This window comes from Mycteria americana, chromosome 2 (assembly GCF_035582795.1).
Source record: "Mycteria americana isolate JAX WOST 10 ecotype Jacksonville Zoo and Gardens chromosome 2, USCA_MyAme_1.0, whole genome shotgun sequence".
Taxonomy (NCBI): domain Eukaryota; kingdom Metazoa; phylum Chordata; class Aves; order Ciconiiformes; family Ciconiidae; genus Mycteria; species Mycteria americana.
The window spans coordinates 27,848,907-27,875,475 of record NC_134366.1 but is presented as its reverse complement, the minus strand read 5'-3'; the positions used below and the strand labels follow the sequence as shown (position 1 = coordinate 27,875,475).

Here is a 26,569-nt window from a genome sequence, read left to right as displayed (position 1 = left end):
GGATTAAAAATAGCTACGCACTAATGTGTTTGCTATTATGTTGTTTAAACATCCTATATAACTGACTGCCCTCCCACCTATTGAGATGTTCTGAACAAAATTTCCTGAAGAATGTGCTGGTTCTCATTACATTCATTTTGTTTGCCATTTCAGAACATTCACTTAAAATCTTGTTTTACTATTATTACTTTTTGACTTTGACCAGTGATAAAAACACTTACTGTATCTCTGCTTGATTCAGGGAGATGCAGGCCATCTGCAGACTTCATGATAGTTTCTTGTGCTATTAATTTTGATACACTGAACACTTTAACTTTAGCTTTGGAATTTCGGGAGCTGCTGTTCAGAATACGAACAGCTGCTTCATTGTAAGCATCTATTTTCTCATTAGTGATCATTTTCCGACTTTCACTCAGCATGTCTTCATAAACAGGGTCTGAATTTGAAAGGACAAAGAACGGGCGCGTTAATCTTCTATTGACAAATACTTAGCTCAAGTTGTACAGGCTACTTGCATTTAGGTAGTCACAGAAAAAATGTACAATGAGGAACAAGTGACTGTTACAGTAACTAGAGTAGTAATGAGAGTTGTTTATGATTAAATGTTCTTATCGCCATTACCCAGTCATGCATATGTACTTACAGATTAGAGCTTTAGCCAGACATAAATGCCTGTTTAATTTCCCCAAAGCCATGAAGAGCATATAATGCTGGAGAGCAGAGCTGCTCATGCCTTCTCTCAGTAATGGAATTCCCCAAGGAAAGACTCCAAAGCCAAGAGGACAGAAGATAGACAGCAGAATAGACACGTGGAAACAAAAAATATCTCAAACTCTCTAGTTACTGCAGAAGAAACCAGCTTCTCATTTCTCTAAGTCATAATGCATAAGCGTATTCCACTTGCTCCTGCTGATTCCAGTTTAACTGATGGCAGAATTTCAGTTTTTCAGAAGAATGGAACACCACTTAATTGCCTGCAGGCTTCAGAAATTATGTGGAGCTTAACACAAAGCTATACAGGATTCTAGATCAAAAGGTCAGCTGGAGATCAGTAAGTTGCTATGAAAAGCTACTGATGTTCATAACTCTGGTGAAACACACTCTATGAGCTGTAAGTCGATTTACTTTAGCTACCCCAATGCCCACTTTTGTACAATCAATGTCTAGACAACTCTATGTCTACAGACTGCTTTTCCTCTTACTTGTTCCATTAAAGAGCTCAGAGATGACTTAAATGGACTGGATCTTTATCAACAGAATGCTGGGACATGTCTGACAGCTAACTGCTTCTGTTATAGATAACCATGGTTTTGAAAGGAATGGGAGAAGATTAATCTGTTGATTCAGGTTAACCTCTAGAACCATCTTTGATAGAACTTGGATGTGACTGTAAGGGTACAGCTGGGTATATTCCTATCAGGGCTCAAAATCTGCCTATGTTTCTAACTGAGGTGATCATAATCTAAAATGCTGTACTCTATGGCAGATAAACCAGGAACACGTTCTACCTATGAGCTCATTGTTCAGTGACGGAAACATACCTCAGTTTTATTGAAGAAAAGCAAAAGAACTGAAGCTTGCTGCCATACTAAAAATATCACAGACTCATACTGAACCATGATTTCTAGCTCCTAATCTTAACTCATCAGTGCTCAATGTACAGAAGCAAGTTTCATTCTAGAGACTTAAATCCTCTATATTTTCTAGAGTATGTCTATTCATTCTAGACACATAGAGAGGATGCACTTGTTGAACCTCTCCTATTATTTATGTAATCTGAAAATTTAATTGAACACAAACACAGGAATACAGCTGTTTTGTGGACTTGTGTTCTTGACTCCCAGGAGGCACATATGGAGCACAGCACAGGGAGAATAGACCTGACATATTGAGTCTGAGATTAAGCTAACAAAGAATTAAGAGTTCAGAAGGCAAAAGATTTTCCTGAAAGAGCTGCAAAATCTCCACCACTAGTAACAGCTAGTTAGGTACCAGCTAGTTAAGGCTGTAAGAAAGGCCAGACTGGAATTCAACCAACACCCTTTTTACTCTGCAAGTAAGCAGTATGGACAAAGTTTTCCGTATCCTACAAGATAATGATTCAACAGACAGTGACAGTACAAATTGTTACCTACTGTTCATTACTTTACCTTGTAAGACCCAGTAAACATCACTACTTTTTGCTAATTTTTCCAAGAGAGGTGCAATCGAAGTAATATTGATTTTATATTGGGTGAGGGCTTCCTTGCTGCCATTGTGGATCTTGATAGACCACTGGAGAAATAAAGAAAGAAATTCAGAACCTGTATGCTTGAGGAGCCTTAATTAACTGATGCATTGCTCCGTTAGTAGCTGTTTTTCATTATTTCTATAAAGCTAGATTATTTCTTTAGTCTTCACTTTTAAAGTGCTAAAGTTGCTAAAGCAACTTCTTTTGGACCAAGCAACTGTCTAGACAGATAATTACATTCAAACAGACCATTTAAATGTGGAGTATATAATATTCAACTTAACGTATATTTGCTTTTTCATAAATTAAATGATGCAAGGAGTTATAATTAAAAGCCCCTTGACTTTGAACAGTGATGAAGTAGCAAAGCCAGTCACATTATATAAAAATAATGACCAATTTGGTCGATTTTACTCTGGGAAAACTGACCACAGCAAGAGATGTGTGCAAGCAAAACTTGACATTAGTATCGAGTTCCAATATTTCCATCTATTTTGCAGATCTCCACAAAGAAAAAAGAAGGAAAAAAAAAAGAAAAAGAGCCATTTTAATTTCTAATTTAATCTTCTATATGAAATGATTGGGAGAATGCTACAGCCACCCAAGAATTTCTCCTAACTTCTGAAAAGAACCTCCCACACTGTAGGAAAAATAGATTTAGCATTTTTTTAAAGTATTACTATATCTATACTGATTTAGTCAAAATCTGTTAAAAAAAAAAAATAGCCCGAATGTAGTGAAGTCTCTAGTTATTTCTAAATATCTACATAAAATTTTTTATGTAAGCCAAGTACACTGATTAATCCACTTCCTGAGAATATTATCAAATATAAACAAATACTTCATGAAACCAAATAACATGCAGCTGCTCTGAGAACTCACACTCTGGAAAAAAAGCAGTTTCTCCCAGTAGCTAAATCGTTACTCGTAAAATACCTACAGTATTTAAACAGATGTTTTAAGAAGCATACTCTATTCAATAGGAAGTCAGAAACTAAGAAGCAGAGCATTGCAGTGACATTCTCAGAGCATCTCCTTTTCCCAGAACAAGCAAGCAACTGAGTTTTGTACTAGCTGGAGCTTTTCCAGCTTATAAGACTACTTCTATTTATAAACTGTTATGCAGTTGACATCTTAAGACAGACATGTCCAGACCAAAGTAGCATGACCAAAGCGAAAGCTAAGTTAAAGACACAGGTAAGTTTCAAAATGCTGACAAGTCCAAGGGCACACACCAGTTTAATCCAGTAGCAGGTTACCACAGTAGTGCTAGCCATGGTAATGTTGCTGATGAGTCAGATTTTTGAAGTATTCTTTTTTTGCAAGTCCCTTAAAAGAGGGGATGTTTATCTTTGGCCAACTCCAGATATCACTATTAATGTTTTGTGTAAATATATTGATGTTATAAAGAACTAAGCATCACATACATATTGTTGGTTCGTATCTCCTGCTGTCCACAAAGGACAACAAGTTATGGCTAATGTGTATATATATATATATATGAGTAAAAGGAATTATTTAGCTAAGAGTCCTGTAGTTTTGTAACCTGACCTTCTGCATGTCAGAATACAATCCATATATAATGGCATTTTCTGTGTGAAATACAATGACTCGTGCTAGTAAGACTTGCTAGATTCTCAGACTGAGCAGAGATATTCTAGGCTTACTAAGATTCCTAAAGCTCAAATATTCACGTGGATCCTACAGAGGAAGAGAATTTGGGGGGTTCACCTGTAAGAAAACAGAGAATTTCTGATCCCTCAGGAAATGTGTGGACATCTGCATACACATGTGACCTTCCCCTAAAATGTGGGGAACTCACCCTAGATTGGCATGCCCAGGAGCTTCCAGATTGGTAGAATGCTGGAACTGCCTCTAACCCAAACTGCTTTCAAAGGATTTTGTTTAAAATGGAACACATTTTTCCCCCTCTACATTTGAGCTGGTATGAATTTATAATAGCTAATTCTTTTCAAATTCCAGTTCCAAAATATTTGGAAGTAAGGGACATTAAATGTGGAATTAACGAGATGAGCAGTTGTTGGACTCTTGACTCCCAGTACCAGGCAACTAGTGGAATAGTCTACTTCAGGGGGGCTGTTGAATTCCGTCCCTGGAAGTTTTAAAGAATTGGTTGACTTCTGTCAAGCGCGACACAGGTATAACTGATCCTGCCTTGTGGCAAACTGATGGGTTAAGAGACCTCTTCAGCTCCTTGTCATCCCTGTTTTCTGTGATGCTGCAGCTCATAGCAGTGATGGAAACTTCCAGCGGAACAAGATGCAGGAAGTGCAATCTCTTTGGTTGTTGAATTATTCTTGTAAAATTCAGGTTTTTGCCCATATTAAGTCTAAAATAAATATGTGCGTTCAAAAAGAGCATTCCAGATCGGGCTATGCTCAAAAGCAGTGTTTTCTGACTGAAAAGAGTTTATTTAAAATGCATCTCAGTTAGTATGCAAGTACTTTTATTTAACTTTTAAAATTAATCATCTGCTTTTAACACAGAAGCTACTTTATTTATTAGCTGGGTTCAAGCTAATCAATGCTTATCAACCAGTATTGCTGCCAAAAAGCAAGTGCTGTACATCGCACATCTGTAATAAAATATGATCTAAAATCTGATATTTTAGAACTACTTGTTATAACAGAAAATTCACTGAGACTATATTTTTTATTATAAATTGGGTTTAATAACTTCGTCATGTAACCAACTTGAGAGCATAAAAGTTATGCTACTAGAACTTTCTTCTTTACTAAAATACCCCATATACGTATAACTTACCGTAGCAGCTCCTGCTACAATTATATGAGGTTTTGCCACAGAACCCTAAGACACAAAGTAAAAAGAAATTAGTTTTAAAATATTCACAAATTATACTTATTATTATATTGAGCAGGTTAATTAAGAGTCATATCTTAATTAAGTGTGACTCAACTTGTCCATCAGTTAATGGTTACAAAAGAATAGATTGCAGATATATTACAGAGAACATCAATTTGTGATATACCAGAATTTTCACATAACAGAATCTGCAAAAGTGCAAAACATCAATAAGCACTTACAATCATTATCAATTTAGCAGCATAAGTTCTCTTTAAAAGCTATCTAAACATCTCCTTCTAAGGTCAAGTAAACTGTAGATCATACTACTGAAGTACTTTTTCTCTCAGTGTCTCTCAGCATTCTCAAACATCTGTTTGAGCTGTTCTACTGACTGAAGTGACTGTAAACCTATTGCAAAAACAGAACAAGGACAACAGACAGTTGTTGCCCTTGTTGCCCTGGTCTGAAAGTTAGTCCAGGACAAGGAACAGAATATCTACTCAAACAGAAGAGTACAAGGAAACAAACAGCGCTGATCACCTCAGTATGAGTTTTGCCTTGGAACAGCAAGGGTTTAGCAGCTCTCAATTTTTTGTAGTAATCACAGAAAAAGAAAAGCAAATGATAACGTCAGCTATCTTGATGGAAGGTGTTGTCCAAGAACGATAAATAGGGTAGCAAAAGAATCACTGGGGGCCATTGCTAAATAACTCCAGGCTTTTTAAAGGTCAACAAAGGAAGAAATAAGAAAATTTAGTTGCCAATCTGTAAATATATTACTCGTTATCAGAATTACATACATAATTTTATGCTGAATAACATGACAACCTATATCGTAACTGAAACAGTTAAAATAATTAGTATGTAATTTGAGGGAAATATTGAAAAAAAAATAATCAAGGCATTCTTGACTTTCCAAATTGCCTTCTTCCTTCAGTTTGGAACACTCAAATTAACATAAGTATAAAATCATAGAATATCTCAAGTTGGAAGGGATCCATAAGGTTCAAAAATGTTTGGTCACATAAAGGCAGAGCCATCGCAGACACAGAGGAAGAGAAATGTCACATCAGAGTAAAATCCTTTCAGGTCTTAATAAGATGAAATCAACCTGCTCCTAGGAAGTAGGGTTTTTCTGGTTTGGTTTGGGGTTTTTTGGCCCAAGTGAAGCCATCCTTGTGAAACCACGAGATGCCCAGAAACATGTACCTCAGTAAACATCCCCCTTTCACTATTTTGATGGCAAATTTCAGATCTCTGGTACATAACTGACTGAATACATGTGATATGATGCATTTGCTGGACTCCTAGTAATTATAGTTGTGTGTCTGAAAAAAAAGAAAGGTAGTAGTCCTCAGTCAGTTGCTATATTTTCCTAAAATAAACATCTTCTTAAGACAAACCTCAGTCCAAGATTTGATACGTTGCCTCATAGAGCCATTAACTTCTGGATACCACAGGAAATCCTGTAAAATAAATGCAGATTTACTCTGTAAGCTTAAAGACAAGCAGTAGACAAGTAACAAAAAATAATAAAAAAACCAAAATAATTGCCATCAATTCAATTGTGAAGGAACACTTGGCCCAAAGTGAGATTTCCTTTACAGTTAGCATGAAAAACCTGACATCTCAGTCTACCATGGAAAACAGAAAGGAAAAAAAAAAGAGGAAAAAAATCTAATAAAAACCCTTTGCCCCCATGAAAAAAGATGAAACTTTCATTTGTAGTTCAGGAGTTGCGATTTCACAAAGATGGTAATTTTTTAGCTTCTGTCAAATGGGATGTCTTTGGGCTTCCAATGCAATCAGGGCTAAAACCAAGCTCATATCTCTAACTTATTTATTACAACTTGCTTTTTGCTCAATTTCCCAAAGTTTTTACCAACAGTTTTTTTTTTTCTTCCAGAACTTTACATAATGTGATTGATAGCTTGAAATCGCAATTTTCAAACAAAAATAAATCCTAACATTTTACATTACCACTTCATAAATTATTAGCTGTTTAAACCTAATAGTGCTATGGACATTAAATGCATTATCTACTGACATTTTTTTAAATGTCAGGAGTAGTGCCCAACCTTCATCTAGGACAGTCTAGACTTTGGCTAGTGCTATTATGTCTCCCAGGTAAAGCTGAGACTACCTAGCATCTAGTTACCCCTCAGGTGCAGAACTATCGAAAGGACTACAAATACACGTTAAAGTGAAATGGCAGGGATTACATATGCAGAAATCATTGTGAGAAAACTTTATAATGCAGAATGCAGAAACGCTACCAGCAGAGAGAAAATCTCTGTCTTCTACCTGCACAGACCTAAAGATTTTGGTTCCCTGGAGTACTGTCAATGCACTAGTTGGCAGGAATCTGTGAGCAATCAGGCAGCCATCTGCAGTGGCTGAAGGACAGAAGGGTCAGCATGATGACTAGAAAGGGCAAAATTAAACTCTCCACTTGTTTCCAGTGATTTTTCCTTTTGTTGGTCAAGTATTTTCCACATTTATATTGGGTCACAGCCATTCTGAATGTGAAAATTCAGCTACCATGCCGATAATGTCAACAGAAATACAGCACCGAAACAAGGAAGCAGCAGACTAGGAATATATTCTTGACTACCCAGACATCTCCCAAAAGCCCAAACCTGCCATCTCAAATCTTGGTGGGCAGACACCTACCAAGGCTTAAGGAGTTTTGAAGATGTAGTTCTGTGTCAGGCTACACCAACATAAATCACATTGCTTTGTCCCCTTTGTCCTGCCTTGTGCTCTTCCCCCTCTTTTCCAGCATTCACACAACCATATGATGAGCCACATCACACCTGACCAAAAAGGAACCCTACAAGGTAAGTTTTTGGCTGAATCAGAACAGACTGTGAAGGGCAACAGAGTGGGACAGCATAGGCTTAAATTGCCATGGGCTCACACCGTAAAATGTTATTCTGTACCTTAAATCTTAACCATGTACACAAACAGGTACTGAAAACTCACTTGCAAACAACTCAGCAACTACACTGCTGCTTTGGTTTTCATGAACAGAGAATGAGTTGTCCCCAGGGAATAAACAAATACATGACTAGCAGAATCCCAGCGCTGCTGACAGCTGTCATGGGAAGCAAAGAAAGCTATTGAGTACGCCATTTCAACTGCCAGAGCAGAGGAGAACAGAGTCCTTCATAAAACCTACCCTCAAGTACTTTGTTTGTTTTCTTTTTTTAAATATCAACATTGTGGTTATTCCTCCATGCAAAAACAGTGGAAGAAATACTTGTCGGGCTAGCATAGAGAGCTCGATGGCAATTATGACAACTACCATTCCAAGTAAGTTAGCCCCAGATACATATTCTTACAGCAGTGGAAGAGTAGCTTCCTAGCAAAAGCTATTCTTGGGAAGGCCAAATTATAACATCTGACAAAAAGAAAAATTATACATGCTTCCAGAGCTTATGCCCCAAGCTAACAGAGAATACTCAAAGCTAAAGTCTCTCAAAGAATATTATTCAAAATATAATATGTTAAGATACGCTCTGATATATTTTGTGGAAAATTTATAAAGAATATTGATGGTCTAAAGCTTCTTTTGACTTTTACAGCATTTGTAGGAATTTGAAAAAAATCCAGCTCTGACTGCAATTTGGATTACATTGTATGAAATAATAATATGCATTATTATGGCTTGCAATTTCATGCTAGATAAAAACTTACCACTTTAATTGAAGCAGATTTATCTTCAAAAGGGATATTTCCATGCTGTCAAAAGACCCAAAACAATAAAACCAAAGTAAGACAAACTTTCAGAAGGAAAAACAATATTTACATTCATATGTTAATTTGCTCTCACCCAAAGGTTTATCTTCAGTAGAAAGGATTTTTCTTGTATAAACTTGTCAGTACACTCATGCAAAATGTTTATGTTACTTTCTTGATAAAACAAGCTACTCTCACAAAGGGTTATTTTTCCTGGAAGAATTCTATCCAATGAAGTCTGAAATGCTTTCTGTTCACTCTGTTACAAAAGTATAAAATATTTTCCTAAATTTAGCCTCCCCAAATGAGAAAAACTTAAAACATTTTTTTTCTTTCTTTTCTTACACTTCCTTTTCCCTAGCCTTCCTTTGCATCTGCCCATCTTCTTTGAAGAAAACAACCGAAACAGTTTTAATTAAAGAATAAAAGAAAATAATCTCAGGCAGAAATAACGTCTGGAATGCATTATTAAAATTGCTGAGTGAGATTTTAAGAAATCAGAAAGGAAGCAGTCAGATACTGCATATACAATCCTCCTTTAAAATATTACTAAATACAATATTAGTTTCAATCCTGGTCCAAAAGAACAAGTGGGTTTCTCTTCCACAAACTGAGATCTCGATTTCATAAATACTTGACAAAAAATACCTCTTGACTTAAAAATCAGTTATAGCACTTTACCATATCCTCACTTCTGGGCAGCAACTTTGACCTAACCAAAAGACTAGGAAAAATGGCTATTTGATCAATCAAACATCTTGTTTTGACACGTGAAAGTGACTGCATGCTGCCTGCTGAAAAAGCTGCCAGCTTGCACTTCTAAACGATGGAAGTACTAAGTAATTGATAAATCTGATGTACAGCTGATAGTGAAACATCTTTTCCCTCACATATGTACATACATCCATAAAGGGATATGCCTGAGAAGCACGATATAGCAAAAGAAATTAATATTCTATTCAACAAATAACACAGCTAGATCCTTTCTTACTGCTTCCACCCTGCAAGCTGCAGTTTACGTTCTTCACCTTATAAAATTCAAACAGCTCTTCGGCAGCAATCAAAAGGCAGGTAAGACCAGAAGCTATTTTTAGTTTCAGCCTCAAGTTAGACCTGGAAATCTGTCATTGCCCCAAGGATTTTTATGAACATATTAGATCAGCAATTTAACTGACATTTAAAAGCACAAATTATATGCCATTAATTACTACTATCTAAAAACACACAAAGGAGCAATCATTTTCTCATCAAAAAGCCAAATATGAAGCGTAAGTTGCTATGGGACAAGTCAGCTTCATTCAGTTCTTTCCAGACTGATGCAAGCTTTCTCTTGAGCTTCCTAGTTCACTTCTCAGATTCCCAATCATCTCACTAGTACCCAAACAATTATCTTGGTCTAATCTTGTTCTTCTCCAAAAGACCTTTCTGTGGTTCTTCTTCCTGATGGCTAGGCCAGCAAACAGTACAATTTCTTGCTTATTTGAAGTTCAGAGAAGAGTTGTGAGGTAAATTAGGAAGAAACAAACAAAAACATCATCAAAATAAACTAGCTCACCTTATTTCCTTCTTCTTTGACTTGAGGATTTATGAGTTTTATAAACGAATAGAACAGCTGTCGAATTCTAGAATCTCCTATAAACACAACATGTTTGTCTATGAGGCAATTTTTTGCTTCACTGTAAAACAAACCAGCAACATTCATGTTACAGGAAATTTATATTTTAGGAAAAAGTCTTTAGAAAATCTACAGAGCAATATGGATAATTCTAAGCATTACATCCAGCTCTATGGAATGGTAAATCTTTTTTTAAACATGCTGAATTAATAAAAAGTTTAGTGTAATTTGCATAGAAATGAAAATGAACTCTCCTGCTAATGTGATTAGGCAAACATCAAGCAAACTTTCCTATTCGGTGGTGCTACAAAACACAGTAGTTTCAAAATGGTAATATACAGCGTAATTCTAAAAAATAAAGTTCTCCTACTAGTAGGTGAAAAAAAGTAATTGGTAATTTTATTTGGGATTTTTTTACTTGCGATTCTACACATAAGGTCAGCATTTTCCCTTTCAGCAATCTGAAAGTGACATATGAAGCTATGCAGTCTCCTGCAGTATCTTGTGGCTCTCCATAACACGTATCAGTACTGCTATCACCAACATTTATTTGTATTTTTATATATAAATACAACTATGGTAAACACTGTAGACACACAGATAATGTAGAAGGAAAAGACTTCCTTCTGATAAATGTTGCATATTTTTTAAAGCCTAGAGAATCAGCTATAAAGTGAAAAATAGATGACACTGCAATTACTACAGCTGCAGTCAAACAACAACTCTTCTTTCCAGGCAGATGAACAGAAGACATGAGTTTCCTTACCTATTTTTGTACTTATGCATCATACAACTGTGGGGTTGCCATACTTTTTCTCCAAGAAATCTCCCACTGGACAGAAGATACTCACAGGTATCGCCACCTTTAAAATGTTGTATTAACATTAGAATTCAGACACATGAAAGTTAAAACATAGGCCCATTGCTATTAAAAAACATAATTTGACAATATTTGAAACACAGGAATTGAAACAATCAACAGCAGTAAACAAATTTATCTTATTGTAAAAACCTCTTGCACAAGTTTCTGCAAACTGCCTTCTCACGTATCATACCCCACTTCTCTGTAAATCACTCCTCCACCCACAACATGTTAGTGATCCCATTTCTGCTGTCAGAAAGATGTTGTGACCTAGAATGGTGCTTCCACCAAAAGACGCCAATCCACTGTGCTACTATGCAGAATACACTAATATGAAATCAAAGAATACGACAGTTCAATGTAATAATCTTCTGCACAGAATCACCACACACAGCATCTTGTATAGAACATGAATCTCAACATGAGATTTGCAAGAAAGTCTATTACATCTCCTTGCTTAAGACATAGCGGTCACCTTAGAACAGGAGAAATTACACGCTGGGTTAATATGCAAAGCAAAAAACATTTACACAAGAATTTGCTGATCATTCTGAACTGCAGCTACCTTTTCCAGTCAAGAAGTTTTACACTAATTAAGATTAATCACTGTACAGGTGGTGATGTTTCAGGTCACTTTGAGTTCATATAAATAAAATACCTCAGTTATGAAATCAGTGAGGTTTATCCTCCAGCAATGTCCATGTCGGATTCTGCTGCCTTACAACTGAACACAACGGAACACTATTCACTGCAAGAGAAGTTGCCCTCCAACATTTTTGTCATACTTGGCAATTCAGAGCACTGACAAACAGGGATATGGTGGTGAATGAAATGGCAAGTACCTGTGCTAGCTTGTGCAGAAACAATGTACAACAGCCCATACTTAACATTTTCTGTGAAACCTTGACTTCATTAATCTCAAGAGAGAACTGCTCTTTTACTCCACCGAAACTTGCACTAATTCTAAAGAACAGAGCGTTTTCTATCTACTGCTTCTTTTCAGGGCTGCTGGGAGCAACACATTATAATGAGACAGACTTTCTGTTTCAATTATTATGAGAAAATCTGAAGCTTTGGCTAGAACTGCAAATTAGACAAGGTGAACAGAAAGAGATGCAAATAGTGCGAGTTTATAATCCTGCATGACCACCGATTTTTCCCAGATAACTCTTGCATTAACATTGGCAATGATGTTGCTACTCTAGTTTATGAGCTGATACTCAGCTGCCTGCTCCTTCACAATCCACCCAGAAAAAACAAAAAGGTAAGGTCGCCATCTATGAAGCTGGGAAAATGTTACAAAAAGCATAAAACAAAATGCATGTTTAAAGTATAGCTGAAACCCAAAACTCTTAGTTTTCTCTTCCTTCAAACCTCTAGCTCTCTCCTACTTAGGATGCATGAAGAACACCTCAGTTACAAAAGTACAGACAACGCAGCTCATGTATGCTGCTTCTTGAAGAAGAGTATAAAATTAGCTTGGAGGAAGGAAGAAGTGGCAGCTGAAGACATCTTCTATCCCTACCTTCCTCCCTGAAACTCCTCCTACCTGTTTTCATGAAAACCAGAAAAGGGAACATAGAACAGACTGTACTATAACTGCTACTCCTTGGCTCATTTATCTAACCAAACCCAGTAGTGGTAACACAATCAAGTAGTATTATTTACCATGACCTAAGGCTCCTCATTCCCTCATTTCAAAATGCAACTCTAACAACCAGACTTATTTTCTTTCCTGGAACTTCAATTACTTACCACTGCTATTGCATCACGACTACTAAAAAAACCTGGCATAACATGAAGAATTATAACAGTCTTGAAAAAGGTCTGGATAAACATCTCAGAGTCATAGCTCTGGGTTTGGGTTGGTTCTCCGTGAGCAGCCCATGCATGACATACTCCTAACATGCACAATAAACTGGCTTTATTAAAACTGTCATTCTTTACTTCCTATCTCTCAGTTCTGGGAGCTCTTGGTCAGGCAGATTTTGATGCATATAAGAAAAATGTGTTTAAAATTTAAAGAAAATATATACATATGGTGATAAACTCCTATTTTTATCATCAATAAGACTCTATTAATCACCCCAGGGTAGTTCAGGAATTCCCTCAAATTGACCAGCAACCTCTCAAGCAAAACCTTGAGATACCACAAGTCAAATCAGCACTTCCTTCCTAATCGCAATGCACATGCACTATCCATGTCAAACTGATTCATTACTGCACAGCAGCAACGGGATGTGGCAAACGGCCAGAGGGCCACATGCTTCTGAACGTTTAAAGGAGCTCTCATGAAAGTATGCTGAGACCATAGGCTGAACTCAAGAGGTTTCCAGAAAGGTAGTCTCTGCAACTCTCCTATTTTTCCACCAGTACAGGTCACTCCAGGTCAGCAACATCACCTTTTTTTTTCCAGTCTGTGCCTGTTTCATTATTCAGTACAGTGCCATTTCCGAACAAGTTAAAGAAAAGATCTTCCAGAATCAATTTATCAATGCTTTTCTGCTCCTCTTTCAACTGCTGCTACTTACAAGACAGCTGCTGATCCTGCTGCCAAAACTTCTGCAGAAGTAGCTCAGAGCACAGCAGATGACATGCAAAGCTGAATCTTTACCTTCTTTTTAAATATGTTGGCATAGCTCAGATTTGCTGGACAGACATCTTTCTAGCAGAAATCATAAATTCAAAATGACCATAGTTTCAGTTTTTCTTAATTGTTTCAAGTAAAATCCTGCTTCTGTACTTTGGCTTTCAAGTTACATAATTTCCTTGATTCTCAAGCATATACACTTATGTAAACTATCATTTCTAGCAAGTTGCATAAAAATGCAACTGTCAGAAATAATAAAAAACATTATCAAACTCATGTTGCTCGTGATTAGATTATGAGAATGGGTGACTTACAGTTATTAGAGCTACTGCTACAAAGCCCTCCACTTTGCAGATGATGGAAATTACGAGATATATCAGAGTGATATAAGAGTGAACTATGTAAAAGAAAATCCACGACTAATTACACTCCCTCTGAAATCCATTAACTTGCTGAGGAAGATGCGTAAGAAAATAAGGACAGTTACCCACAGTGAGACCAATGGTCAGTCTAGCCTGGTATTCTGCCTTCAACAGGGGCCATAAGCAGATGCTCAGGGATGCATAAGAAGAGGGCAAGTAAACATTATGTTCTTGTCTAATATTCTTCCAACTATGTTCAGTCCAGGGACTTCCTGAGCTGGACATGGTTTCTACATATTTTGTAGGACCTTCCACAGACTTCTTTCCAACAAAGTCATGCAGTCTCCTCTTCAATTGTTTAGCATCCACAGCATCCTTCTACAAGAGTTTTCCACACCCTAGCTGCTGCTTGAAGAATCACCTGCCTTTATTTTAAATATGGTTTCTACTAGATTTACTTGTCATTCCCTAGTTCTTCCATAGGAAGAGACAGTTTGCACTCATGTCTATCATGATTTGTAGACCACTATCAATCTTTCCTCAACCAAGTTTTCAAGGCTGAAGAATCTTAGTTTACTAACTCTTCACAGGAGACCATGTTCAATATCTTGAGTTCATGATCCAAGCTTGGTAGCTCTGCACTCCATGGCGCTCCCATCATAATTACTCACAAATAAAACAATCCTCCATCCTACAGTACGTTTACTGAAATAACATTCCAAACATCACACAATGTATACATTTCAAACATAAAGATAATATTTTAGGCCAAGGAGTTATGCCTTCTTTCCCAACTCCAGATACCAAATATCTTAATATTTCCCTGAGCAATATTAGAAAGCCCCTGGAACTCACTAGGAGCATTACTGACGTCCGATGTCTTTCTTTAAACATAATAGTGGAAGTTTTGGGGGAAAGATGAGGGAGGAGAACAAAACAAGACTGAAACAGCAGCCAAGAGAGAGTAAACTAGACATTACAGACAAGACAGCGCCTCCAGAAATGCTGAAGTCTTACTTAGGTGATGAAATACACAGCAGCCAAAGAACTACTCTAATTTTAATATACCACACCTTCTTCTTAACCATTAATGAGATCTTAAAAGAAAAAAAACAAAAAAACAATACAACAACAAAAAAAACCCCCAAAACCTGCGAATAAGAAATCTAAGTGCCATTCTATACACAAAACACAGACCATTCTTTCTAAGCTCTTCCTTTGTGCTTTGCGTAAATTATCCTTCCAACATATTACCTTTTATTTTCATCAAATGTTGCACTTAGATACACTACGGTATAGTTATACAGAGTATAATTTCTCTAAATTTTATTATGCTCATTATTCTAAATTTATCATTCCTCAAACTGGTGGTTTTTCCATTGAAATTGTTAAATCTCAAAGTCTTCATTCAGTGCCAGAACAGACTATGTTTCACAATACTTTCTCTAAAAGGCACACTATTTCGAAGAAATGGAAATTCACTTGTTCTCTATTATTCAAAATATAAACGTTGTTTTAAACAGGATCTATCAGTGCTGATTTTAAGAATGCAAAATTTTAAATAAAAACTTATTTCCAACAAGGTTTAGGACTTTGAAATATAATAACTGAAAAATACACAGCACTAACTTCACTGGATAGTATATAAACATTTAGTCCTATTAACTCTTCACCGAAGCTGTATGCAAGTTAAAGACAGTCCTTAACTTCCCTTAATTCAATTCAAGTTTTGCAAAAAATGTAGGCGACCCCTAAATATGATAGTATCTCTGAACATGAATTTGACCTTCCACAACCCCAGTCCAGCATTTTTTCATACAAGTAACTTTTATACAGGCAAGTTTTACTAGGAAGTGTGGTGGGCTGCTCCTTGCTATAATATGTATTTGCATGACTGAGGCCAAAATTAGGTGAAAACTTTGCATGCAAAGACAACCAGAAAAAACAAGGGAGTCCTAACTGAAGTCTCAATCATCCAAAAGCTCCCAAAGGAAGCCAAGACAAAAACAACTGCTTTATAATACAAATGCATATTCTTAACTTTAATTGATGCCTTGTGAACTTTTCAGTATTGCAGTGGGAGAAGAAAAATAGATGGCAATCTACACAGCATGGTTTCTAAATCGAGCGAGATAAACTAGACTAACTACCAAAAAGTTAAAGCATGCAATTGCCACTCATTTGGAAACTTAAAGTACAGACACACTGCAAACACAGAAAATCTAAATATAAATACTTCCACTCCTACCTAGGGCTAGTGAGAAAAAGGAAAAGGTATGAAAGAAGCAGCCTTTATGTGCCTTTATCACTTCCAAAATGTCTTCCTCAAAAAAGAGTTTTAAAAAAACCTACTATCTCTCAAGAAGTTTTTGCATACCCATGCTCATCCCACAGAAAGAAGGATTAATCACTGACAAACCTTCTTCACATGTATCATCCTCTGGTTACATACATTATTTGTGGCTTTTTCCTTCCGGCTGAATTGTCTAAGGGAAAAACTGCAGTAGGACAGGCTAGAAGTCTCAACACTGCCAATGTGCTTCTGTGGTATAAGTTTATTTTATAAATAGAGGACATGAAATAACAAAGTATTTTGACTTAACACATAATTTTCCTTCAAAGCCAACTGTGGTCTTTGCCATCCTTTATACCCTACAGGATACCTAAGCACCAGGATGTTGTCTGTATCACCAGGCATATCAAACTCCATGAAAAACACGTCTAATTTCAATCTCATTTTCTCCATTATTCAGGCAGTTGCTCTTTCAACTAACGGAAACTTTAGGTTACCAGTTTCTTCAGATTAAGATCCAATTTTGGGGTGCAGAAAAAACCCCACACCTCCCACAAAGCAGATTTCACCACTTTTTTTTCATATGCCGCTCTCTCTCATTTCCTCCGTATTCCTGGACATCTATGAAAGAGAGACAGTATCCACACGGGTGGTTAATTCATTGTTAAATTTCTTGTTTGCCCCACTGTAGCAGAATTTAGGTTCATGTGAAAGAGTTGGTCTTGCCTGCTGTCCTCTTCCTGACAGCAGCTAATGCCAGATGCTCAAAGACAAAGTCTAAAAGCATGACAAACAGAGCAATCCTTTCCCTGGCATGGCCTGGCTTTCACGGCCCGGCAACTTTGAGCCAGAGGGTCTAAGGAGTGCAGCACATTTGCAGCCCCACCTCATCCACCCTCTGCAAATCAGGATAACCCTTTTCAGGGTATTTTTGGTATAAAATCTTGGCAACATGTTTCAAAATGTCTTATGTGGAAAAAAGTTCTTTCTTCTGATAGTTTTAAATGTACTGCCTGCTAATTTCATTTTTCAGTTGATACTTTATGTGTTATGATGGGGGATATGACAATCACAATGAATTTACCTTCTCTCAATAATTCATAATATTTGAGACCATTACCAGGTTACTAACTTTCTGTTCAGGCTACAGAATTTTAATCTATTCACTACTTCTTGTATAGAAGCTGTTTCATTCTTCTGCCATTTGTGTTGCTCTTTTGTACATGTTTCCAAGCCCTATTATACCACTACTAAGAGGGGGTGATCAGCACCACTGACAGTAAGTAAGGTACCAGTTAGCTTTAGTTGTGCAATATCACAATGAAATCTGTTTTGTTTTTCACTAATTGCCATAAATTTCCTAATATTTGCTGAATTTCAGATGTTCGAGATCACTGAACAGCTGCAGAATGATCTCTCAAGCACCTCTGCTTTTACCTATCCTGAGAACTTTTGTATTTGCTATAAATGCTCCACCCTCCTTCTCTGAACTATTTAATGTTATTTGTTCAAAGGAGACCAAACTGGTAACTCTGTATTCACTCTCACTCTATGCCCTATCTTTTAAACAGTGATTGGAAGGCCTCTCTCTTACCCTATAATAGATTAAAGAAACTAAAAGCCTTAGGCGAAGGAACTTGTTGAAAGCTTTTTGAAAATCTATACAGACAATATCAACTTACATACAGGCCTGCAGATTCTCACCGTTTTGCTATTTGTGACTCGATCCCCTCACTAACTCATCATATATCTTAATTACGCACAGTCCAGCGTCCTTGCGATCTGCTTGATATGGCAGTCTCTATTTCCTTAGGCCAGTTTCACACTCCCTCTTTAAAAAAGCATCACATTTGCTTCCCTCCTTCCATCTAGTTTTGCAACTGATTTGGGCCTTAAGGAACACAGCACAACAGGCAAGTCCAATTAGTTAATGCTTGAGCTCCTCTAGAATTCAGTAAATGCTTCCATGTCTTGCAACTTAGTACTATTCAGTTTATCAGACTTACAGACATGCCAGACAGAGGGTGAATCTAGGGAATCTAGGCTCCCTACCCTCTTTCCCATTTCCACAGTAAACTGCCTCAGCTTTGTCTTCCACGGACGCTGGCAGCAAGTGTCAGAACACGTTGACACCAGTTGGCCTACAATAAAGAGCTGCGGTGATCTCTCTTTGGATCAACTTTTTGATTTACTCACAAAAACATACTACATTTTTTAGCATGAATCGGAAACAAGAAAATATTTCCTTTAGCAGTTCCATTAGCATTTACGGATCACGCCAACATTCACAGCTTCGGGGCCAAAACAATGCGGAAGAAGAGGGATCAGCAAACCTCCCAGCACTCCCGTAACCGCTGTGCACCCGTATGCAGCCCCGTCACGTTCACCAGCTACGGCTTCCAGACCTTGGTTACTGGCTTGTCCACAGCCACTAACAACACGTGAAGCCAAACAACCCTTTATTTTGCTTCATCCACCAAAGAGGCTAGATTTTGTTATGCTTGAGGCAATGGCTCAAACAGTAAAAGAAGACGAACCAGGTCTTATACCAATTAAGGTATTAATCACTAATTGCCAGGTAAAGGTCGTTAATCATCCTGTATGGGAACAAGTGACAGGGAAGTCACCCTCTACCCCGGCAACTTCACCTGCAGCCGTACAGCTGCTATACACACCGCAGGCAAGGCCCGAAGAGCTGGGCTGTGCTCTCACAGTAAAAACATCGCATCGCCACAGACCCCGCGAGTCACACACGCCCGAGCCGCGGGGCCTCGCCCGCCCGCAGGGAAGCCTGCGGCGACCCCGAGGCCGGGCCCTGCAGGGCCCTGCGGGCCGGGCCCCCGCCGCCGGGTCCCGGGCGCCGCTGTCCCCAGGCTCGCCTCCCGCAGCAGCCAGCGACCTGCCACGCCGCGCTGCCCTCCCCGCCCCAGCCCGCCGGGGTAGCGGTACGCAGGTCTCCCCCGCCGCCCGTCGGCCCCGCCGCGGCTGCTCCGGGCGGGGGGATCGCCGCTCTCCCTGCACGGCAGCGGTCCCCGGGCTCCGCCGGGGCTCCGCCTCCCGCTGCCCGCCAGCCGCGGCCCCCCGCGGAGCGCCCGCGGCCGCCCCCTCACCTCGGTAGCGGCGGGAGGCGGCGTGGCAGGCGGTGAGGAGCAGGACGGCGCCCAGCGCCAGCACCTTGGCGCTCCTCACGCTGAAGTAGTAGTTGATCTCCCGCTTGCCCAGGGTGTAGGCCAGGGCCGCCATCTTGGCTCCTCCATGACAACAGCGTGCGATGGAGCGGGCGGGCGCAGCGGGGCAGCACTGGGTCCCCGCTGCCGGCGAAGGCAGACCCCGCCGCCGCTGCCGGCTACCACCGTCCTCACCGCCGCGGCGTAGAGAAGCCCGACACCCTGCTGCCGGGGCGGAGCCGCCACCCCCCTCCTAGCCTCGCCGCTTCCCCTCGGCCGCCAGCGGGCGGCCCCAGCGCTCGCTTCCCCGCCCCGCGGCGTCCGGCTCGGCGCAGCGGGCCCCCCGCGGCGGATCTGGGGGTGCGGTGCATCGCCCCGGCCTTGGTCCGAGGCCCGCGGCTGCGGGGGCGGCGGCGAGGCAGGGACCCTGCCGGCCCCCGGCGCCTTGCTCCTCGCTGGGGGGGTGGCTGTGACTGTGCTCCATGAAGGAGTACCTGGGCGAGGTGCTGTACCTCAGCCGGTACGTGACAGTTGGCGCTGGGCAGTACTGGCTTTTTGCCAAGTAATGCGGTTTTTCAACATTTGTCACTCTTCAGTTGACATGAAAGTGGTCAGCCCGGGCTGGGAGACGTTGACACCCTCTGAAAGCGGATAACACCGTACAGGGAAGCTGAAACACGTTCACAGTTTTACCTGGGTTTACAGGGGGGGAAAAAAAAAGGTGCGTGTTGCGAGTGAAATGCTGAAATCCTGCAAAAGGGAAATCCTGTTGCTCGACAGGCAGTTACTTCGGTCGCATTGGGGACCGGTGCTGGGCGGCAAGTCCGCTCTCCAGAGCCGGCCCTCGGCAGAGGCGGGGGTGAGAAGCTGCCCGCCCAACCCGCCAGGCCCGGAGCCGTGCAGGCGGGCACAGGAAACACCTCCACAGGATAAACTGACCATATATAAACCGTATAAACCATATATAAACAAACATAAAACGCAGGAAAAGTGCTCAGTATGCATTTCCATAAATATGGGAAATAAACAGCGAGCGGTCAAGCCTCGGGTTCATGACGAAGTACTTACTGTGCTTGGCAGATTTTGAAATACTTTCCCTCAGATCCAGCAGAACTCTTCATTAGGACTGGCCAAAAAAAAAGAATGGAAAAAGTTTTTTTTTAACTGAATGGGTAAATAATAATAATAATAATGAATTATTTGGATTTTGAACACAAAAAAAGTCTGGGTTTCATTTCACCATCCTTCTATTTCCCTGTCATCCAAACCGCGCTATTCTGGAAGTTCTGCAGATCATTGAATTTGATTATTCATTTAATAATATGTGAAAAAATAATTGGGGAAAACAAAAATAAGTGAAACATTTGACACAAAACCAGGAAGTCTACACACTGCAAGCAAAGTTTTGTTTTCAAATCTTATCTGAAAACCAGAAGAACTTAAAGCATTATGCAAACATAATGTAAGGTACATACAAGATCTGAGTTCTAAGTAGTATTCTGATGTGCACTGTTACTATATATTCAATGTATATGCCATTTCCACCCAACCAATGTCTTTACTATCTCCCAACTTGTAATCTATATTTTTTCTACTCAATTCAGTCTGTTAATTCATTCCGTTTCTGAGCATGTTTTTTTAATAATAAAAACACTTTACTGTTTTAAGGTGCTCAGGTTTTTTCTCTCAGGGAGAGAGGAAAAAAAGTTACCAAGTAAACTCCCATGTGTATAGATTTGTATTTACTAGTTTTTGGGGGTTTTTTTGTAAAAAAACTAGCAAAAACCCCAAAACAAACAAAAAACCCCCAAACCTGGTCATAGTATGGATTCTTTGACTCGATAAATGAAAAATTCCCATTCATGTATTATTTTTTGGTCATGCAGTATTCAAAAAGCCAAGAATTTTCAAAGCCTTCTTACTGTGAACAAACCTTATTATGTGTTAAAATATTCCTGTTAGTGTTTAGCTTCTTTGTTCTCATTTCACATATGTTCAAGTAACAGCTGTAAGCATTTTACAGTTTAGGAAGCAACTAAAACATTTTTAACAGCTTCTGTAACTGAAAGTATTCACTAGAATATTTTTTGTAGCTTTTTGCATTGTTGCTCATTAATGATTCTTACCAGTCTTATGAAATGTCTTTCCTGCAGTCATTGAGGACCACAGATACTCTTCTGCATTTGTTTTTATAACATTTATTCATGAACAAGTAAGACTTTTCATCCAGCCAAAACGTATTTACGTCAGCCTGTCTCATTCTGCACTATAATTGTGTGAAGTTTGCTGGCTGTGCTGCAAGTCTGCAAGGTGCATTTACAACTGTGAGTGTAGCTCCTCAAAACTTACCCTAGTTAACGCTCTAACTTAATTGCTGCTCTAAGTGGTGTAGATGCAGAAAGCACAGAGTTCAACTGGAGCTCCCGGAGTGTTGACTCAGCTTCTCAGTCAGGATGGCTGCAATGCTTGAGCAGCAAGATTTAAATATTTCTCCCCAAATTAAAAAAGAATTCAGCTCTTTACTGTGAGATAGTCTCTCTGGAGAACTTCACTGATCTTCAATTAAATCAGCTTCTTCCTATGAGAGAACAGCAGAAATTAAAAAAGTATCAAACCAACCACACTTTTGTTTATAGATACCTCAGAAAATTACAACACCCAGAAATAGTAACTCTGTCCCACAGCCTTTGGAGGGCTCTTTCAGATCTGCCACCTGCTGCTGAAAGTCCCTGGGCAGTCCGTATTTGCCCTGAAGCACTAACACTGGCCTTCGGTGATGCCTGAAAACTCTATGTGTGGATTACATGTCTGTTATTGCAGGACTGTACAAATGCATACTGATACTGTCGCAGGTTAAATATCTTAATTAAGACAATCCACCTGTGTATCTTATCTTAAATATGTACGTGGATGTGAGGAAGATATCTGCTTTTGCTTCATCGCTCCTTTGGAGGCATTGCTTAGGTGTTCAACAAGAGAGATCTCCATCATTTCAGTCAGAAGCTCTTGGCTGAAGTGCCATGAGTTAGGAAGTGGTTTGCATGCGTGCAGTGTTGCTTCTTACAGGTTTTTCACAAGCTATTTGAATTTGGCATCATTACATATACCTAAGTAATTCACACCAAAACCACTATATATGAAGGACCTGATATAAGGGCTAGTCAGGGATTGCTAAGTACCCCACGAAACCGACTCCAGACATGAACTATTATTAGCTAGAAGCAGCTTTGTAATTTCCATTATATACCTACTTTATTTTCCTGTCTGCTGATAAACTTAACATGCTGGAAGTAAACCAGAAGTCTGCTAGCTCTTCTGATCAATCAAACTTCAGCTTCTGCTGTGCAAATGCTGAAGTTTCATGTTGGCTTTCTGCTTGTTCTGCTGGAAGCACCAAAGACCATCGGTGTGAGGGGAACACTAGAGCAACCACAGAGAGAAGATCCAGCAAACAGAGAAGCAGTTCCTTTGAGAGGCAGAGGAGATGTGACACTACTGCATGCATGGGATAATGGCTATGAATATGAAGAGTGAAAAGCCACAGGAGGGATTTCACATTTCTGTTTTCTACAGATGTAGCCTTGGCTTAACTGAATTCATTATTTTCATAAAAGACTGCGGTATTATGTATAGTCACTAGTGACAGAAACTAAAAATATTACCATGGTTTTCGGCTGCACTATGTCCCCTATGCGTCAATATAATAAAGCAATCAGGAAAGATGGGGTTCATCTCACCTAGGTCCACTCGCTTACAGTGAATCAATCTATTTTAAACTAATCATCGACCTCCCTCTGTAGAACTGGTGGAAGTAAGGCGCCGGTAATTTACTCATAAGGTTGAATAAGGTGGGTGACTCACCATTAGGAATGGCAACTCTCTGTTGAATTTAGATAATAAATTTAAATTGGACAGATGTCATTTACACAGCTATAATTTAGGTGAGATAATTCTTCCTCTACTGCTTCCTGACTTTGCTTGGCAGGCTCAGTGTAAATGGAAGGAGAACTTCGTGCCATGGTGCAAACCTGGTATGCACATACAAGTTTGCTGATAAGCTTAGTTCACAGTAGATAATCCTTCTCTTGATTTTCCTGTTTTCAGCATTACAGCCACATGTCGCTCCTAGAGTTAAATCTGCTGTCCTCTGTCAAAGGCACAAGGCAATCCGAAGGACTGTAAGCATGTAAGAACAGATAAAGTGACTACTATAGTATAAAGTCAGCTATTGCAGAGAGCTGATATTTAAACATTCTCGGTCAGAGGAATACTAGGGCATTCTCATGTAATATTTTCCCTTTAGAGTTTTTATATGCTTATAGGAGTGGAATTAATTTTTCACAAGTATATATAGTAAGGAATATAGGCACCAGAGCTGGAAAAAAAATTATGACTTACCTCTACTCTGTAAGTTTCATAAGGAAAATGTTCATATGTTCATAAGGAACATACTGCTTGTTATACACTAACTGGAATATTCCCTACATTACCTTATAGGTTAAGTGTTGAATAATTAATCAGTAGGACCTGCCATACCCCAAACCATATCACATCTTAATTTAATTTGTGCAGCATTGTCAGATTGCTCTGGTCATATTGTAATTCCAGAAATAAAGCTGTATCTCCAACAGATTGCTGGGCAGAGTAATATTTTCAGTCGTGCAGCTTTTGCTTCAGCAGCTTTTGTGCATTTGCCAAATGACGGCATCAGACATTTTAATTGCTGAGCTTTCAGCCCCATAATGGCAATCAATCTTTCCATAAGCATCGAGTTCCCATGTGGCGTGTGCATGGATGGTAGCCATCTATTGCAAGTATTTGATTACATTAATGAAGAGGGAGTGCAGAGAGTCAGAAGGTTTTTTCTCAGTGGACTTGTTCAATCAAGCAGTTCACCCTGAGTACTGTCTCAGCCAAATACTGAATCAAATATGCCACCAAACCTGTAAAATCTTGGAAATTCTATCACAAATTACTGCTTTTACAGATTTTCAATTTAGAGGAGTTTCTTGGTATGCAGGTACTATTTTTTTCTATTTCCCCCCTCTCTTTTCTTGACTCCTGGTTGAGAGAAAATGGCAGTCACTGTTAGTTCCTTTTTCAAACCGAGTTATTCTTTTTTCATCAACATTTCATTTCCACATTGTTCCTCTTCCTGGTTCCCCCTTACGCTCCCAGATGTATCTCTTTAAAATTCAGAATTCTTTATATTTATGGGGCAGTCTTTGGAAGCCTACACAGCCACTGTCCAAGCCGTGTCATGTTCGTGGAGCATTAGAAGCCTTCTCTTCTGGCTGCCAGCAATACAGGTGCCATCCGGTAATTACCACGTTCTCTTTAAAACAGAGAGAGAGAGATCATTTCCACTTCTATCAGTGTGATCTCTAGTAAAAATCATTAACACTAATCATCATCAACGTTCTGTCCAGCACATTAGTAGTCTGTCTGATACTGGTCCATTAAAACATACTTAGCCTTGAGTTCAAAAAGTCCTACACCAAAATCTCAGGCAGCTTATGCTTAGTGTGCAGCTATAACATACCCTGCCTCCACAGCCACCTTTGTCACAGATGTTAGGTAGGTGTAGTCTGATAAAAAGGCCAGGTACCTCTGTGAGTGAGAGTTGATTTTCATGTATTGATTACCCTGACATGAAGCTGAGAGGCAAGGAAGTTCCAGGAAGAACTTTACAGAAGATACTCATTAGGGAATATAGCAAATGAACTAAAACTATGTAATAAAAAATTGCATGAAAGAAATACATAGGCAGAATAGGTTTTGTAAATTTAACAGAAGAGAAAACAACTTAGTACTGATTGTTTCTACATTTTAAGATGTTAAAGAACATTAGCTAAAGAAATGCTAAAAAAATACTAGTAGGTGGCCCAGCTGTTAAGGATAAGTCTTGCCTAAGATTCAGGTGATGAGCTGTAGGAGATTAAAAATTCAGTGCATCTTGAAGTGCAAACATCTGAATGAGCATGGGATTCATCCCAGAGGAGCAATGCCTGAGAGCACATCCCTTCTAGGGGTTAATATCTAATCACTAGTATAAAGCTGCATTACTACAAGGCTATCAGGAAAATATAACTGACTTTCCACCCTGTCTCTAGGCAAACTAGATACAGTCTTTAGCCTAATTTTTATACTTTGTGCAGACTGGACCAATCTGGTCTTGTTTTGTGCTCAAATTCCTGCTTCTTTGTTTCTCTTTCCCATCATATCGTCTCAAAATACTTTAGGCCTAAAGATGTAGTTTCTTAAATATAATTTATAAGATCTTATAAGTCCTATTAAAAGCTCTTTAAAAGTCTGTTGATATGGCTACTTGTCCTCTAGGACTCCTTGGATAGGCTTCACTCTTTTTGCTCTAGGAGGAATCTTTTTGCTCTGTGTTTGCACAGCACCTACTCTTACCGCTTTGTTCATGGCTTGTGCCTATTGATACTGCTAAAAAGGTTTGCATGTTGCAGGACCTTTGGATGCGTAGATGGCATGCAACCTTCCAGAAGTTGAGGCAACAGCACAGGTTGAGGAAAAAATATTTGGTAAGAGTAAGAGAGAGATCAGGCTGCACTTGATATGAATGCTGGTTGAAGGTAAAGCATCTCTGTAAGGCGGTTCTCTTCGTTCCCTTAATTGTTAAAGAATCAGTTCAGTTTTCAAAGCCTGGAGTCTGTAATGGGGTCAGCAATCAATATAGGGCAAAACACAGCAAGGAAAACAGTATGATTGACAGGAAAACAGTCAAAACCTAGAAGATGATCAAAAGAACATCATGAACAGGCTTGGATGAAGAGGCAAGCTGGATTTCCTGGCAAAACAATGTTCACAAGCATAAAAGTAGTATAAGGAAGGAGTGACATTTTGAGAGTTGAAGGTA

General features: G+C 39.2%; 1 protein-coding gene across 3 annotated transcripts in view; it reads right to left on the bottom strand.

Annotated features, from left to right (window-relative positions):
• CASD1 (CAS1 domain sialic acid O acetyltransferase 1) overlaps positions 1-19,979 on the bottom strand; it is a 33,114-nt gene extending 13,135 nt beyond the window's left edge. For 2 of the 3 annotated variants that reach the window (XM_075492840.1, XM_075492842.1), the window contains exons 1-8: positions 19,630-19,979; positions 11,179-11,275; positions 10,353-10,473; positions 8,756-8,800; positions 6,460-6,522; positions 5,015-5,059; positions 2,151-2,274; positions 222-436 (exon numbers count right to left, since the gene is read on the bottom strand). In XM_075492840.1, the coding sequence (XP_075348955.1) occupies positions 222-436; positions 2,151-2,274; positions 5,015-5,059; positions 6,460-6,522; positions 8,756-8,800; positions 10,353-10,473; positions 11,179-11,275; positions 19,630-19,762 (843 nt within the window). In that variant the 5' untranslated portion in view covers positions 19,763-19,979. Of the gene's footprint in view, positions 1-221; positions 437-2,150; positions 2,275-5,014; positions 5,060-6,459; positions 6,523-8,755; positions 8,801-10,352; positions 10,474-11,178; positions 11,276-14,355; positions 14,520-19,629 lie in introns of those variants that run through there. The other variant, XM_075492841.1, reaches the window with a different exon arrangement.
• Between the last annotated feature and the right edge of the window lie 6,590 nt (positions 19,980-26,569).